The following is a 17579-nucleotide window of genomic DNA, read 5'->3' as shown; positions in this document are numbered from 1 at the left end:
CCAGGCAGAGAGTTCCAAGGTCACAACCCTCAGAGAAACAACTTCTCATCTCTGTCCTAAAAGGGCTACCCCTAACTTTAAAACAGTGGCCCCCTGGTTCTGGACTCCCCCACAAGAGGAAACTCCGTTCTACATCCACCTTGTCAAGACAGTTCAGGATCTTATAAAGATGCTGTCAAAGGAGCCTTGATGAATTGCTGCAGTGCATCTTGTAGATGGTACACACTGCTGCCACCAATTCCTCTTGCCCCTTTTCTTTTGTGCCCACGTTACTCATAATTCTACATGCCAAATATTTTTACCATTAATTCCTTGTGGAGCCTGGCAGGGAAAGCATTGGAGTGGGGGAGGGGGAGGGTGAGGTGACATAAACACTGACCAGACTTTAAGCTATGGTGAGGGTGAGATTGGGTGGAAGGTACTGAAGATGTGGAGGTAATCATGTCCTAACACAGTAATCCTTGGGGTCAGGGTCATTCATCACATCTGTCACTTCTCCAATAAGAGATGGACCTGCTCTGCAATTTTGTCATCTTTGTTTCACTGGGCTGGGCTCAGTCCCACAGGAATAGGTCAAATTCTAATACATTTTTGCAGTGAGGGTGTTGCTGGTAAGGCTGGCATTTATTGCCCATCCCTGGGTGGTTTAATCCAACTGAGTTGCTTGCTCAGCTATTTCAGAGGACAGTTATAATAGTCAACTACGCTAATGTGGAATTGGAGTCACATATAGGCCCAGACGGGGTAAGGACAGCAAGTTTCCTTCCCTACAGGACACTAGTGAACCAGTTGGGTTTCTATAACAATCCAACTGCTTTATGGTCACTTTTACTGAGACCCGCTTTTTATTTCCTTGGTTTCCAAACTTGCCATTGTGAGATTTGACCTCTCGCTCACATATGTGAGATCTGTGAGATTTCCACACTGTGTCTGTGTGCAGCCCCATAACTTCACGATTAGGAGGTCCCATGTGTCTCCCCACTCCGGGAGCTCGAGTGACATGACAAGCTAGCATGTGAGGGCGAGGTACAGCAAGCATCTCTTGCTGCTGACTGCTCTTCTTTGCAGGACCCCACCGCACATTCAACAGCATTGGGTTCAATCCTGCAGCTAATACCCTGCGGTGTTTAGATGTGTGTGTTGGATTCTCGTTGGTTTTTCCCTTTGTTGGCTGAACAGACTCGAGACAATTCTTTCCCTTCCCCTCTAGTAATTTGAAGAGGCAGAATGCGTGATTTTGTCGTGAAACTGGTTTGACAAGCTTATTCAATGCTTTCTTATGTAATAACAGCTTGTTGGTACTGAGGAAGATGTTACAACTAACATTTATGATCAGTGAAAGTTACCCGGTTTACGTTGCAACCTAATCTAACCTAAGGTGCAATGTTTACTACAACGGTGCCTTTAATGTCAAAACATCCCACAGTGTTTTGCAGCAACATAATGGGAAATATCGAGACATCGAGCCAATGATACCAGGAGCAAGGGTGATCAGGATGTGGGGTTTTGAGGAGTATTGCAGCAGGAGAAGATTTTTTTTTTTATTCATTCATGGGATGTGGGTGTTGCTGGCTATGCCAGCATTTATTGCCCATCCCTAATTGCCCTTGAGAAGGTGGTGGTGAGCTGCCTTCTTGAACCGCTGCAGTCGATGTGGGGTAGGTACACCCACAGTGCTGCTAGGAAGGGAGTTCCAGGATTTTGACCCAGCGACAGTGAAGGAACGGCGATATTGTTCCAAGTCAGGATGGTGTGTGACTTGGAGGGGAACTTGCAGGTGGTGGTGTTCCCATGTATCTGCTCTCCTTGTCCGTTTAGTTGGTAGAGGTCGCAGGTTTTGGAAGTTGCGGTCTAAGGAGCCATGGTGCGTTGCTGCAGTGCATCTTGTAGATGGTAGACACTGCTGCCACTGTGCGTCGGTAGTGGGGGGAGTGAATGTTTGAGGATGGGGTGTCATATCAAGCGGGCTGCTTTGTCCTGGATGATGCCGAGCTTTTTGAGTGTTGTTGGAGCTGCACCCATCCAGGCAAGTGGAGAGTATTCCATCACGCTCCTGACCTTTGCCTTGTAGATGGTGGACAGGCTTTGGGGAGTCAGGAAATTAGTTACTTGCCACAGGATTCCTAGACTCTGACCTGCTCTTGTAGCCATGGTATTTATATGGCTACTCCAGTTCAGTTTCTGGTCAATGGTAGCCCCTAGGATGTTGAAAGTGGGGGATTCAGCGATGGTAATGCCATTGAATGTCACGGGGATATGGTTAGATTCTCTCTTATTGGAGATGGTCATTGCCTGGCACTTGCGTGGCGCAAATGTTACTTGCTACGTATCTGCCCAAGCCTGGATATTGTCCAGGTCTTGCTACATTGCTACACGGACTGCTTCAGTATCTGAGGAGTCGTGAATGGTGCTGAATATTGTGCAATCATCAGCGAACATCCCCACTTCTGACCTTATGATTGAAGGAAGGTCATTGATGAAGCAACTGAAGATGGTTGGGCCTAGGACACTACCCTGAGGAACTCCTGCAGTGATTTCCTGGAGCTCAGATGATTAACCTCCAACAACCACAACCATCTTCCTTTGCGCTAGGTATGATTCCAGCCAGCGGAGTGTTTTCACCCTGATTCCCATTGACCTCAGTTTTGCTAGGGCTCCTTGATGCCATACTCGGTCAAATGCTGCCTTGATGTCAAGAGCAGTCACTCTCACCTCACCTCTTGAATTCAGCTCTTTTGTCCATGTTTGAACCAAGACTGTGATGAGGTCAGGAGCTGAGTGGCCCTGGCGGAACCCAAACTGAGCGTCACTGAGCAGGTTATTGCGAAGCAAGTGCTGCTTGATGGCACTGTTGATGACACCTTCATCACTTTACTGATGATTGAGAGTAGACTGATGGGGCGGTAATTGGCCGGGTTAGATTTGTTCTGCTTTTTCTGCACAGGACATACCTGGACAATTTTCCACATTGCCGGGTAGATGCCAGTGTTGTAGCTGTACTGGAACAGCTTGGCTAGGGGAGCGGCAAGTTCTGGAGCACAAGTCTTCAGTACTATTGCTGCAATGTTGTCAGGGCCCATAGCCTTTGCAGTATCCAGTGCCTTCAGTCGTTTCTTGATATCACGCGGGGTGAATCAAATTGGCTGAAGTCTGGCATCTGTGATGCTGGGGACTTCAGGAGGAGGCCGAGATGGATCATCAACTCTGCACTTCTGGCTGAAGATTGTTGCAAATGCTTCAGCCTTATCTTTCGCACTGATGTGCTGGCCTCCCCCATCGTTGAGGATGGGGATATTTGTGGAGCTACCTCTTCCAGTTAGTTGTTCAATTGTCCACCACCATTCACAGCTGGATATGGCAGGACTGCAGAGCTTCGATCTGATCCGTTGGTTATGGGATCGCTTAGCTCTGTCTATCGCATGCTGCTTACGCAGTTTGGCATGCAGATAGTCCTGTGTTGTAGCTTCACCAGGTTGACACCTCATTTTGAGGTATGCCTGGTGCTGCTCCTGGCATTCCCTCTTGCACTCTTCATTGAACCAGGGTTGGTCTCCTGGCTTGATGGTAATGGTAGAGTGGGCAATATGCCGGACCATGAGGTTACAGATTGTGGTTGAGTACAATTCTGCTGCTGATGGCCCACAGTGCCTCATGGATGCCCAGTTTTGCATTGCTAGATCTGTTCAAAATCTATCCCATTTAGCACAGTGGTAGTGCCACACAACACGATGGACAGTATCCTCAATGTGAAGGTGGAGCTTCATCTCCACAAGGACTGTACGGTGGTCACTCCTACCAATACTACCAATAAGATGGAGGGACTTATGCAGGCAATTCCAGAACGTTGGTAACGAGGTGGTTGAAAGCATGACTGCAAATGGTGCAATGCAGAAGGCCAGAACTGGAGGCATACACAGATATGAGGGGGTTATAGGGCTGCAGGAGGTTTCAGAGAATAGGAAGGACAAGACCAGGAAGGAATTTAAGAACGAAGATGAATCACAGAACAGAAGGAGGCCATTTGGTCCATCATGCCTGTGCTGGCTCTTTGAAAGAATGATCCAATTAGCCCCAATCCCCTGCTCTTTCCTCATAAACCTGCAAGTTTTTCCTTTTTCAATTACTTATCCAATTCCCTTTTGAATGTTACGATTAAAACTGCTTCCATACCCTTTCAGGAAGATCATCAGAACTCGTTATGTGAAAATTTTCCTCATTTTCCACCCCACCCCCAGGTTCTTTTCATGGTCACCGTAAATCTGTATCGTCTGCTTACTGACCCTCCTGCCAGAGGAAACAGGTTCTCCATATTTACTCTATCAACCCTCTATTAAATCTCACCTTAACCTTCTCTGCTGTAAGGAGAACAATCCAGCTTTTCTAATCTAGCCCTGTAACTGAAGTCCCTCATCCCCGGTACCATTCTAGTACATCTCCTGTGCACCCTCTCCAAGGAGGTGATGTCCTTCCTAAAGTGTGGTGTCCAGTAATGGACAAAATACACTAACTGAGGCCTAACAAGTATTTTATAAAGGTTTAACCTTTTCACTCTGCCTTCATTTGTAAAACCAAGGCTCCCATATGTTTTTTTAACGGCCATCTCAACTTGTCCTGCCATCTTCAAAGATTTGTGTGCGTGTCTCTGCCCCTTCACTCTCTTTAAAAATTGTACCATTCTGGTTCCCACCAAAATGGCTCTGACCAGGTTTGATGCCAGAGGACTGGACGACAGCTAATGTTGTATCATTTTTTTGTTTAAACCTCCTTCCATGCTGTAAATTTCTATGATAAAATACATCACTTCACATGAGCATTTTGGATTGGAGGAATAGAGGAACAGGAACCATTGTAGGTCAACAAGAACAGGAGTTATCAGTGAGCAGGATGTGGTGCAGAGTAGGATATGGGCAACTGAAGTTTTATTGAGGAAGGAGGATGAGACACCAGCCAGTGAACATTGGCAATGTCACGGTGACAAAGGTATGGCAGCAGGTGGCTTGGGCAGTGGGGGTGAGGGGATGGTTGTGGTGTGGGGGTGGGGGTGGGGGGGGGAGAGGGGGAGGAGGGTCAGTGCTGCTCTGGAGGTGGAAGTACCTGGCCTTTTCCAGCAGTCTGGTTCAACTTGAAATAGTGGATGGGGAAGAGTATGGAATCAGCAGAGAGGGAGGTATCACAACAGCAACTACACTTGGCTGTAAAGCACTTTGGGATGTTCTGAGGTTGTGAAAGGTGCTATAGAAATGCAAGTTCTTCCCATAGGTACAGAATTAGGCCATTCAGCCCCTCGAACCAGCTCCACCATTCAAATACTTCTACATTTACCAGTCTTTGTTCCACAGCCCTTTATACCCTTGCCCAACAAAAATCCTATCAATCTCAGTCTCAGAAATTTGGGCTTTTTCCTTTTATATGAATTTCCATTGACAACAGTTTTAACAAATGAATGTTTACATTCAACTAAAAGCCAACACATCCACGATTGACCAAATGACAACCTCCTGACCAGTAAACTCCTATGGTTCTACACTTAAAACTTGACAGAGAGCTCTCCTACAAATGCATTAGTTAATAATGTAGAACAGTGAGATTTCAACCCACTTGTGCCAATTCAGAACAGATTCTAAAGCAAAATCACAGCAATTCAGTTTAACTGAAGCTGCTTTTGGCCACAGAGCAATAACTTGCATTTATATAAAGTGTTATCAGTCAAGACTTGACAAAAGGCCCATCGTAAAGGATGAGAGGCAGAGAGGTTTAGGGAGGGAATTCCAGAGCTCCAGGCCCAGGCAGACGAAAGCACAGCCACCGATAGTGGAGCAATTAAACTCAGGGATGCGAAACAGGCCAGATTTTGAGGAGCGCACATATTGCTGAGAGTTGTAGGGCTGGAGAAGATGGGGAGGAACAAGGCCATGAAGGGATTTGAAAACAAGGATGAAAGTTTTAACATTGGGATGTTGCTTACCCAGAAGCCTGTGTATGATAGTGAGTACAGGGGTGATGACTGGGCGAGACTTGGCGCAAATTAGGATAGAATCATTGAAGGTTTACGGCACAGAAAGAGGCTACTTGGCCCATTGTGTCTGTGCCAGATTGCTGAAACCCATGATTGAACCAGGAACTTTTAGATCTTCAGGCTAACGCACTCCCAACTGAGCTATTTCACCTACATCTAGGATAGGTACAAGTTTTCATGAATTAATGATAATGGAGGGTAGAATATGGGAGGCCAGCCAGGAGTGTGTTAGAATTGTCAAATTTAGAAGTAACAAAGGCATAGATGAGGGTTTCATGAGCAGAGATAGAGGTGGAGTCTGGAGATATTATGGAGGTGGAAATCGGCGGTCTTAGTGATGGCGTGGATATGTGGTCGGAAGCTTATCTCGGTGTCATATTTGACCCCAGGGTTACAAACAGTCTGGTTTAGCCTCAGACAGTTGCCAGGAGTTGTTGGCTAGGGGGAATGGAGTTTGTGATGAGGTCCAAAGGTAGTGGTTTCTGTCTTTTCACTATTAAGTTGAAGGAAATCCAATATTGGAGGTGGCAGACAAGCAGTCTGTCAATTTAAAGACAGTGGAAGGAGAGAGGTGATGGTGAGTTAGAGCTGACTGTCATGTGAAAACTGCCACGTTTTTGGATAATTTCACTGAGAGGCTGCATGTAGATGAACAATAGAAGGGGGCCAAGGATAGATCCTTGAGGAACACCAGAGATAACAGTGTGGGAGTGGGAAGAGAAGTCATTGCAGGTGATTCTCTGGCTTGACTGGATAGGTAAGAATGGAACCAGGCAAATGCAGGCCCACCCTGCTGGATGACGGAGGAGAATGGTACGGTCAACTGTGTCAAAGACTGCAGACAAGTCAAGAAGGATAAGGGCGGCCAGGTTATCATGCTCACAGTCACATTGGATGTAATTTGTGTCCTTGTTTTGATACTGTGGCAGGGGCGGAAACCTGATTGGAAGTTTTGAACATGGAGTTCTGGGAAAGATGAGCATTGATTTGGGAATGGAGAGGGGAGGGGAGGGAGCATGACAGGTACCAGACTTTCGAGAGAACTCCCCTGCTTGTCGAATAGTGGCCGTGGGATCCTTTATGCTCCCTTAAGAGGGCACAGATGGAGCCTCAGTTTAATGTCTCATCCGAAAAATGGCACCTCCAACAGTGCAGCACACCCTCAGTACATACTAGAGTACCAGCCTGCATTATGTGCTCAATTCTTTGGAGTGGGACTTGAACCCACAACCTTCTGACTTAGAGGTGAGAAGTGCTACGCACTGAGTCATGGCTTTTTATGGAAATGTTGACCGATATATTCATGGCTGTATACTTCCTCCTATTCACTGTTCCCGGTGCTGACTGATCATCCATGAAGTTGTTTTGCAGCTTGTGTGGACACAGCTGTGATCTTCAACTCCTGAGATGGAGTGTTATTTAGCTTGACCTGTCCCCTTAAGGCCATTGTACAGTTACTCCCAGGTTGGGGGGAGGAGGAGCGATGTTGGGTGTTATGAGGACAAGAGGTGATTTAAATAGATATATCAGGAGGGCAATTAGTGACAAAATTCTCAGTCCACCTTTATGCTGGTGTCTGCTTATATTATCCTACCTCCCACTTTCGCAGAGTGGCCTTGGTATAAAGGTCAAGGAAATGACTAGCTCTCTCTCAGTGCACATTTAATGCTTTCAGATGCCTGCTCATTTTTCACACTCCTGTGTGTGCTCCAGTTAAAGCCTGGCTCGGGTATAAAATTAAAACCTGACCCGGGCCCGACCCGACCACAGCCAACCCGACCCGAGCCCAAGCCCTTTAATTTTTTTCCACGCCCAACCCGACACGAATCTCCTTCATCTGTTTCGGCAGCAGGCTATTCCTGCAGCTAGAGTTATGGGAAATCATGGGTAAGCCTGATCCCTTGACTTCCCGGAAGCAGTGTCCAGCTCAGCCTGACCCGACCCAAGCCCGAATGCTGGACTCGGAATTTCGACCCAACCCGAACCCGACACATGTAGTCGGGTCTAGTTGGGTTCGGGTCGGGTAGCCAGGCTTTAGCTCCAGGTAGATTACAGCCTGTGTCCATGTGGTAGTACATGACTCTTTCCACTAGGTGGAGGTGCTGTGCTGTAATGAGAAGCACCCAATCTCTCTTACCATTGGAACTCTCCAATTGGTTTTAATGTTTAATGGCCGGGAAAAAAAATCTACATTTGACATCTCGTGTTGGCATTTGGCATACAGAGTGAGTTGGATTAGCCATAGCTTAGTGGGTAGCACTTTCTGCCTGTGCCTCAGCAGCAGGCTGTGGGTTCAAGTCATACTCCAGCGCCTTTAGCACCATAATCTAGGCTGACACTCCAGTACAGTCCTGAGCGAATGGTGCACTGTCAGAGGTGCTGCCTTCTGGATCAGTTCTTAAACTGAGGCCCCCTCTGCCCTCACAGTTGGATGTAAAAGATCCTATGGCACTATTTGAAGAAGAGCAGGGCAGTTCTTCCCTGCCACTGGTCCTGGGCCAATATTTATCCCTCAACTAATATCACTAAAATAGGTTAACTGGTTTCACATTGCTGTTTATGGGACCTTGCTGTGTGAAAATTAGCTGCTATATTTCGAACAGTGACTACGCTTCAAAAAGTATTTAATTGTCTCTAAAGCGCTCTGTGAGTTCCTGAGGTCGTCAGAGGTGCTATATGAATGTAAGTTTTTCTTTTTACACTCCTTATAAAAAGGGAAGGAGAGCAGGGAATTGGATGATTTTTCTTTTCTCTGTTTTTATTTGTTTGCAGCTGTGGGTCAGTATTTATTGCCCCCCCCCCTTATTTTGCCCTGAGAAAGTGGTGTTGGGACCCCTTTCTGAAACCGTCGCAACCTTAGCATTACACCAAGTAAATCCCAGGTTTTGAAGTGTTGTCAAAGGGCTTTTCCTGTTTCATTCCCCAATTCTTTCTTTCTTCCACTCAGTGCTTCATCGTTGGCACGTCACTAGCCCTTCCCCTTCGCTGCGCCTGCCTGCTGCTCACTGTGCTGAAGACGATGTGTTAAACCCCTCTTCTCTGGTTTCCACCCGCCCTCCCTTCGAAAACAGGTAAGTCGTTAGTCCGCTGCGTGGATTGGGTCTAATTTTCAAAGAAAGTCTATAGCAGTGTCTTCCAATACATCAGCCATTAGCCTAATGTAGCAAGGCTGGCATTTATTGCCCATCCCCAGTTGGCCTGAGAAGGTGGTGGTGAACGGCCTTCTTCAACCACTGGTAGTGGGTTCGATACAATTGAAGGGCTTGCTAGGCCACTTCAGAGGGCAGCTAAGAGCCACGTTGGTGTGAGATTGGAACCACATATAGCACATGTGGCTGATTCAGAATCCAGATGTGGCTAATTGTACAAGCACAGTGGGCCAAATGGCCTCCTCTTGTGCTGTAATTCTATGATTCTATAAATTGCACTTCTGACAAATAAATAACAAATGAGTAATAGATGTCGTCGTTGATTATGTGACCTCAGTACTCATTGTGTGCAGATAAACTTTGACCTTTGTGTGTTGGCTGGTAAAATATAAGTTAGAAAGCAGAGTATGAGAGTTTTTTTTTGATCATTTGAGTGCTTTACTTCCTTGGTTACTGGGTAATGATAGTTGTACATATATGCAAATCACATGTGAGGTGGTCTCCATTACAGTGATTGGGTGTGGCTAAAACAAGTCTCTGCCTGCCAATTTTCTCATCTTAAAACCATATCGCCTCTGAAGGTTGCCCCTAGTTACCAAACAAGGAAGATGGATTTTTAACACAAAGGGTGGGGCTTTGTATTTTGCGATTGTTTGCACTTTTCTCCTTTTAACATGAACTACAGCAACATTGCACCTTTAATACTTCCCTAGGCTATTGTGCAAAGACTTTGATAACTTTTGTAGGGTGTGAAAGTCACCTGTGGAGTCTCACTTAGGTTCAGAGCCGTATTCTAGACGTAACAGGAATGAGTGACTCGACACCAAATAACACTTCCATGCGCCTACTGCATCCAGTAGTGATCAGGGCAGGTCCCCAGTGTACTAAACGGCTTGTTTTACAGTTCCACATTGCACCGAATGGCCGCCTTCTGTGCTATAAATATTGTGTAATACATTGCTTAAACATTTCATTGTGCCTATATCATGTGACCTGATAGGTCTTTAAAATTATGATTAGGTGGTGTGGTAGATGTGGAGAGAATGTTTCTACTTGTGGGAGAATCCAAAACTAGGGGCCATAAATACAAGATAGTCACTAGTAAATCCAATAGGGAAATAGAGTAGAAAAGTAAAGTCTTGCTACAACGGTACAGGAAATTGGTGAGACCACACCTACGGTACTGTGGACAGTCTTGGTCTCCTTATTTAAGGAGGAATATACTTGCATTGGAGGCAATTCAGAGAAGGTTCACTAGCCTGATTCCTGGGATGAGGGGTTGTCTTATGAGGAAAGGTTGGGCATAACTCATTGGAGTTTAGAAGTATGAGCGGTGATCTTATTAAAACAGACAAGATTCTGAGGGGCTTGACAGCGTAAATGCTGAGAGGATGTTTCCCATCGTGCGGGAATCTAGAACTGGGGGCACAGTTTCAGAATAAGGGGTTGCCCATGTCTGATGGAGATGAGGAGGAATTTCTTCTCTAAGAAGGTCACTAATCTTTGGAATTCTCTACCCCAGAGAGTAGTGGAGGCTGGGCCATTGAATATATTCAAGGCTGAGATAGACAGATTCTTGAACAATCGGGGAGTAAAGGCTTATGAAGAATAGGTAGGAAAGTGGAGTTGAGGCCGAGATCAGATTAGCCATGATCTTATTGAATGCCGAAGCAGGTTCGAGGGGCTAAATGGCCTATTCCTGCTCCTATTTCTTATATTCTTAAGGAGGAGTTTCTTTACTCCAGTTGGTGTGAATGTGGAACTCGCTATCACAAAGTGGTGAAGGTGAATAGCTGGGATTATTTCAAAAGGAAGCTAGATGAGTGCATGAGAGAAAAGGGAATAGAAAGATGCTGGAAGGTTGAAATGAGGCAGATGGAATGGGAGAAGTCGTGTGGAATGTAAACATCAGTGTAGACTAATTGGGCCAAATGGCCTGTTTCTGTGCTGTATATTCTGTGTGTTGCAATTCTGACCCTAAAGCTTTTGTTCACTTGTACATGAATTCCTCAGCTCAACAGATTCTCAGGATGGAGATGCCGGAGAGAAGAGAAAGAGAGAAGAGAAGCAGAGCGCTCGATTTTATTCCAAGCAGTTTCCTCGGTTTTCGGGATTGGATGCTGTAGGCTGGGTAAGAACAGGAATGACAGAATATTGTGTACAGTTCTTGGACTCAACACAACTTGGTTGCGGTAATCTTTACCGAATTCGACTGAGTCTTGATCCTCTCAATGTCTAAGCAATACTCATACAGAGAAATAAACAATGTTACTCATTTGTGCTCTGGGTGGAGAATATACCCATTGTTGAGTCTTTCGTTCTTGTCTTCTGTACTGAGTTGTGAAGGGAAGCTTAAGATCTTTGTAGGCCACTGGTCACTCGCACCCATTCGTGTAACTTTGATGATTCAATATGGTTATTTCTATTTTGGGTTGTTTTTCTTCCTAATCTGTTGATCATTGTCTTTGTTTGTGATATAGGTGACCCTCTTATCTGGGAGACTGTTGACCACTTGCTTACTCATCATTCCTTGCTGATGAAGACCTCCCTTCTGGCAAAGCTTTTTCTTGCAAAATGTCAACCCTATCCCATGAAACATTCTGGGAGTGAACAATTTGACCATTTTATTATCCCAACCTTCTTGAGGGCAATTAGGGCTGGCCAACAATGCTGACCTTGCCAAAATGCCTACATCCCATGAAAGAATAAGATAAAGTACTAATCTACAAGCTATTCACATGTGAGAAGAAAGCAAAAACCTTGAATCATATGAAACTAAACCAAACTCTAATTTTTCCCCCAGAATCTGGGTATTGTTGGCAAGGCCAGCATTTCTTGAGCATCCCGAATTTCCCTTGAGGTGGTGGTGGTGAGCCACCTTGAAAACTGAGTGGCTTGTTAGACCATTTCAGAGGGCATTAAGAGCCAACCACGTTGCTCTGGGTCTGGCATCACATAGGCCAGACCAGGTAAGGATGGCAGATTTCCTTCTCTAAAGGACATTAGTGAACCAGATGTGTTTTTACAACAGTCTGGTATTTTCATGGTCACTATTGCTGATGCTAGCTTTTTAATTCCAGATTTATTTAATTAATTGAATTAAAATTCCCCAGCTGCTATGGTGGGATTTATACTCAAGTTTCCAGGGCACTGGTACAGGCATCTGGATTACTAATGCAGTAACCATAACATTGATACCATACCCTAAATCTTGCATATGTAAAAATAGTGCATCTTCTATTTGGTACTTCTGGTAAAAAAAAAACCCTCCCATTTTTCAATAGCTAATGTCCTTGATTTTTTTTTTAAACACTCTAACCGTTAGCAGGAGAGTCAATAAGCAGAGGAGGCACATTTAATGTAATTGGCAGAAGACCCAGAGAGAAGCTGAGGGGATTTCTTTTTGACACAGTGAGTTGGTGCGATCTGAAATGCTCTGCCTGAAAGGATGTTGGAAGCAGATTCAAAAATAGATTTCAAAAGAGAATTGGATAAATACTTGAATAGGAGTCAAATTTGCAGGATTCTGGGGAAAGGGCAGGGGGAATGGGACTAATTGGATAGGTCTTTCAAAGAGCCAGAACAGGTATGATGAGCTGAATGACTTTCCTTGCTGTACCTTCTGTGATTTTATTAAGACTAGAACTGGCATTTTGTGCTAAATGCATATGTCATGTTGATTATCTAGTCAAGTCCAATGTTCTTCTCCTCACCACCTCCCCCCCCCGCCCCACCCCCGCTTGACGTACTGTGTTAGACCAGAAAGGTCCCTAGGTTCAATCGCTGGCCTGTGCAGCGGTAACTGATGGTAGTTGGTAGTTCAGATCCCTCAATTAGCCTGTGTTACTTGGTTGGAACAGAAGGGAAAGGAAATACTTGTCACGGTTTCTGCTCCCAATCGCTGAAAATGCAGTGAACCCTGCTAGTAAATGTGGACAGGGACAGGGACAGGTGTAATTTTCTGCTGAAGTTAACTTGCTGTCTGGACTCAATTATGCTTGTTTGTGCCTATCACTGTTTCTTATTCTGTCACCCCCCCGCCCCCCACATTGTCTCTCTAGCCTCTTCCAGCCCTACAACCTTCCGATTTCTCTACGCTCCTCCAATTCTGGCCTCTTGCGCATCCCTGATTTTCATTGTGACATTGGCAGCTATGCCTACAGCTGCCTAGGGCCCAAGCTCTGGAACTTCCAGCCTATACCTCTCTACCTTTTTTCCCTCCTTAAAATCTACCTCTTTGACCCAGCGTTTTGTCATCTGTCCTAATATGTCATGGCTTGGTGTCAGATTTTGTTTGATACCACTCCTGTGAAGTTGGAAAGTTTTACTACCTTAAAGGTTCTGTATTGGAATTCCTGCCCTCCCCAGTTGTCTGCAGTCAGATTTCAAGTTGGTATCACTAAACCACCTCTCCTCAATCTGCCTTGGAACCTTTGTTATTCTTTTCAAATGTAATACAGTCTTAGGGCTGAATTTTCTTTTCCCGGCGGTGGGCAAAAAATGGCAGCCATACGCACAGGCCACATGCCACGCGATCTAGTGCATGGCAGATCATTTAAATATGCAGGGAGGGCCACCCCCCATCATATGGCAGGGGCGGGCTCTGCGACGCATGAACGCATCAGCTGCCTCTCCACAGGCGCTAGCGCCATTTTTAAAGGGCTGCCAGACCTGCACAGTTAAACCCTGTACCTCTCAGCCACAGATCTATTGAATTCTATTTCACAGCTTGCCTATGGTGGGGTAAGAAATTTCCACATTTGTGCTGCTAATCCAGTAACGTAACCACTGCAGTGCCATACCTGCTGCGATGCCCCCACCATCAGCATGGGTACTGGTAAAGCCATTGCTGCAGTGCAGTGCCCGAATGAGCTGTGCCATGCGCTGAAACGGTTGATCTTTGGATGAGCTTTACTAACCGTGCTTCCTACCCTGCTGTCCTCCAGGGTGCTGCTGCTGTGGTACTTTTACAGTTTGCAAGACATCTTCATTACCAGTTCTTTCACAACAATGGGCCCTGGGAGAGTGACGCAGCCTCACCTTTCTGTGTCCGTAGCATCGTTGCCTCTACGCTGGCACCGGACAGAATCAGTAAGTTCATACTTCGTCTGATGTACTCAGGTCCGAGCAAATTAGATGCATGTGCGTTTCCATGAGAATGTGCCGTCATTAAGGCAAGTGCAGCAGTCCCTCTGCACAGCAGTGTTTTTGGAAATTATAGGGAGCCTTACAAAGAATGCTGTGGTACAAATGGCAAGAGGTATAAATGATATCCTGTGCCCCTTAATTCTCTTACCCTTTCTAAGGGTACTGGCTCTTTCTGGGGTAAGGGTCGTGCTACTCACAGCTCTCTGTATATCTCACCCAAATCACTCATCCTCATGTGTAAGGGTAGAAGGTGAGTGTCAGTGCGCAGTTTGACCCGGTGTGGTGGGGGGGAATTGACACAAGCTTGTTTTTCATTCTCAGGAAGGCTGGTCAGGCCAGCATTTATAATTCTCTTCATCTCTCCCCCTGCTCTTTTGTGATAATTTTAAATTGATGCTAATTATCACCTCACCAGACAGTCTAATTTTTCCAGATTTAACTCATCAATGCACCTGATAATTTTGAACATCCTTATCTCTTAAATTTTATTCTCATGGAAACATTACCCAGTGTCTCATAACTCAGTCTTCTGATCCCTGCTATTTTCTCACTTAATCTCTTCTACACCCTGTCCATGGCCTTGAATCCTGCCTAAAATTAGGCTCCCAAAACTGGACGCACTGTTCTAACTCCAGGATAACCAATGGCTTAGTATTGACTCTTGGCTTTTGTATCCCATACCCCGTTTAAAAAAAACCTAGAACCCCATATACTTTTTTAATCAAATTATCCACATCCACGCATTTTGCATCATAATAACCAGGAATTATCTGGAATGGGAGGCCTGAGTGATTTCTCCCTCCCTTCCCCTCTCCACCTGTCCACCACTACCGCAGAGAGCTGTGGATGTTCAGTTATTCAATATATTCAAGACTGAGACTGATAGATTTTTGGACAAAAAGGGATTTAAGGGATAGGGTGGAAAAATGGAGTTCAAGTAAATCAGCTATAATACTGAATGGCAGAGAAGGTTCAACGCTTGATTAGCCTACTCCTGCTATTTCTTATGTCCCACCCAGGAGCCAGTTTTAGCAGCCCAAGCACTAGCCCAGATTATATCAGCTACCACAGCACAGACCAGGTCCAGGTTCTGCCATATCCATGTGGCTCAGTATCACACCGGCAGTGCAATTAACCAGTGCAGTTTGGAGTTGCTTAACGTCTACAGGAACAGTAAACCAATGCGTCACCACTGGGTGATGGTACTAACAGAGCCCTGTAAGTTTTTCTGTACATTAAATTCAGGTTTTGCAGCCCAATTATGGGTAATACTGCCACGTAAATCTATGTTCTGCAGTGTGAAATGCTTTGTTCTTTCCTGAGTTATCTCTCTCTCTGATTGTTTGTGTTTTTTGCTTTGTGTGGTAGAATTCAGCCAGTGCATTCTGCCTCAGTGTGTGACTCCACACTCCATCAGTAATTCGACTGATCAGAATTCCCTGTCAACCGGATCATCCCATCCTGCAAATGTCAAAGCTTCATGTTTAACGACCGAACAACAGGAACATGATGAAAGTGTTGAGCAAGGTACGAGTCACAAAGAATTCTCTTTGCGATGCTGCAAGGTGTTTTTTTTTTAATTCATTTTCAGGATGTGGGTGTCACTGGCAAGGTTAGCAATTATTGCCCATCCCTCATTGCCCTTGAGATGGTGGTGGGCCCTCTCCTCAAACCGCTGCAGTCCATGTGATGAAGGTGTTCCCGCAGAGCTGTTAGGGAGGGAATTCCAAGATTCTGACTCGGCGACGATGAAGGAATGGCCAATATATTTCCAAGTCAGGATGGTGAGTGGACTTGGAGGGGAACATGCAGGTGGGTGTGTTCCCATGTGCCTGTTGTCCTTGTCCTTCATGGATTTGAGAGGTGCTGTCAAAGGAGCCTTGGCGCAATGCTCCAGTGCACACTGCAGCCGCAGTGCACTGTTGGTGGAGGGAGTGAATGGCTAAGGTGGCGGGGTGGACTGCCGATCAAGTGGACTGCTTTGTCCGGAATGTTGTCTAGCTTCTTGAATGCTGTTGCAGCTGCACCCATCCAAGCAAGCGGAGAATATTCCATTGCAGTCCTGACTTGTGCCTTGTAGGTTGCAGAAAGCATATCCATTCATGTAACTCTTATTAAATGTGTTAGGCTCTATGCCTAGAGCCTAGTTTCTGCTACATAGATGAAAACTGCAGCCCCAGGATATTCTTGGTTGCTGACTGGCCTACTGTGCATAGAAACATTTAGGGCACAGGAGGAGGACTTGCGGCCCAACGTGTCTGTGCCAGCTGAAAAAGAGCTGTCCTGTCTAATCCCATTTACCAGCTTTTGGTCCATAGCCCTGTAGGTTACAGCAGCACAAGTGCTTATCCAAATGTTTTTTAAATGCAGAGGGTTTCTGCTTTTACCACCCTTTGAAGCAGTGAATTCCAGACACTCACCACTCTCTGGGTGAAAAGAATTACTCCTTAACTCCCCTCTAATCCTTCTACCAATTACTTTAAATCGAGGCCCCTCATGATTTTATACATCTCAATTACATCTCCCCTCAGCTTCCTGTGTTCTTAGGAGAACGTCCCCAGCCTAGCCAATCTTTCCTCATCGCTAAAATTCTTCATTTTTGGCAACAGCCTGGTAAATCCCATCTCTACCCTCTCTAGTGCAATCACGTCCTTCCTGTAATGTGTTGATCAGAACTGTAGACATTACTCGAGCTACAGTCTAACTAGTGCTTTTTACAGTTCTAGCATGATCTCCCTGCTCTTCCACTCCAGACCTTGGCCAATAAAGGGAAGTATCCTGCAGGTTCTTCTTACTCACCTTATCTACCTGTCCTGCTACCTTCAGGGATCTTTAGACATACGCTCCAAGATCCCTTCATTCCTCTAAACCTTTCAGAATCCTACCATTTATTGTGTATTCCTTTGCCTTGTTTGTTTGTCCTTCCCAAATGCATTACCTCACATTTCTCCAGATTGATTTCCATTTGTCACTTTTCTATCCATTGATATCTTGCTGCAGTCTACAGCTTTCTTCCTCACTATAAAACACATGGCAAATTTTCACATCTGCAAACTTCTTAATCATGCCCCCTACATTTAAGTCTAAATCATTGATGTATACCATGAACGAACAGCAAGGGACCCAGCACTAAGCATTACAGAACCCCACTGGAATCAGCCTTCCATTCACAAAAAGACTAGTTGACCCTTTGCTTCCTGCCACTGAGCCAATTTGAATCCAACTTACCACTTTCCCTTGGATCCCATGAGCTGTTAATTTACTGA

At 45.5% G+C, this 17579-nt stretch overlaps 1 protein-coding gene across 2 annotated transcripts in view; it reads left to right on the top strand.

The window, feature by feature from the left end:
* The window catches only part of dele1 (DAP3 binding cell death enhancer 1), a 46862-nt gene that overhangs the window by 8396 nt on the left and 20887 nt on the right, over nt 1-17579 (top strand). For both annotated transcript variants that reach the window (XM_068044033.1, XM_068044031.1), the window contains exons 2-5: nt 8964-9087; nt 11179-11296; nt 14112-14256; nt 15682-15840. In XM_068044033.1, coding sequence (XP_067900134.1) covers nt 8964-9087; nt 11179-11296; nt 14112-14256; nt 15682-15840 — 546 coding nt within the window. The remainder of the gene's footprint in view (nt 1-8963; nt 9088-11178; nt 11297-14111; nt 14257-15681; nt 15841-17579) is intronic.

The sequence above is a fragment of the Heterodontus francisci genome, chromosome 12 (assembly GCF_036365525.1).
Source record: "Heterodontus francisci isolate sHetFra1 chromosome 12, sHetFra1.hap1, whole genome shotgun sequence".
Classification (NCBI taxonomy): Eukaryota; Metazoa; Chordata; class Chondrichthyes; order Heterodontiformes; family Heterodontidae; genus Heterodontus; species Heterodontus francisci.
The sequence above is the reverse complement of the archived record's forward strand: the minus strand, read 5'-3'. Positions and strand labels throughout refer to the sequence as shown.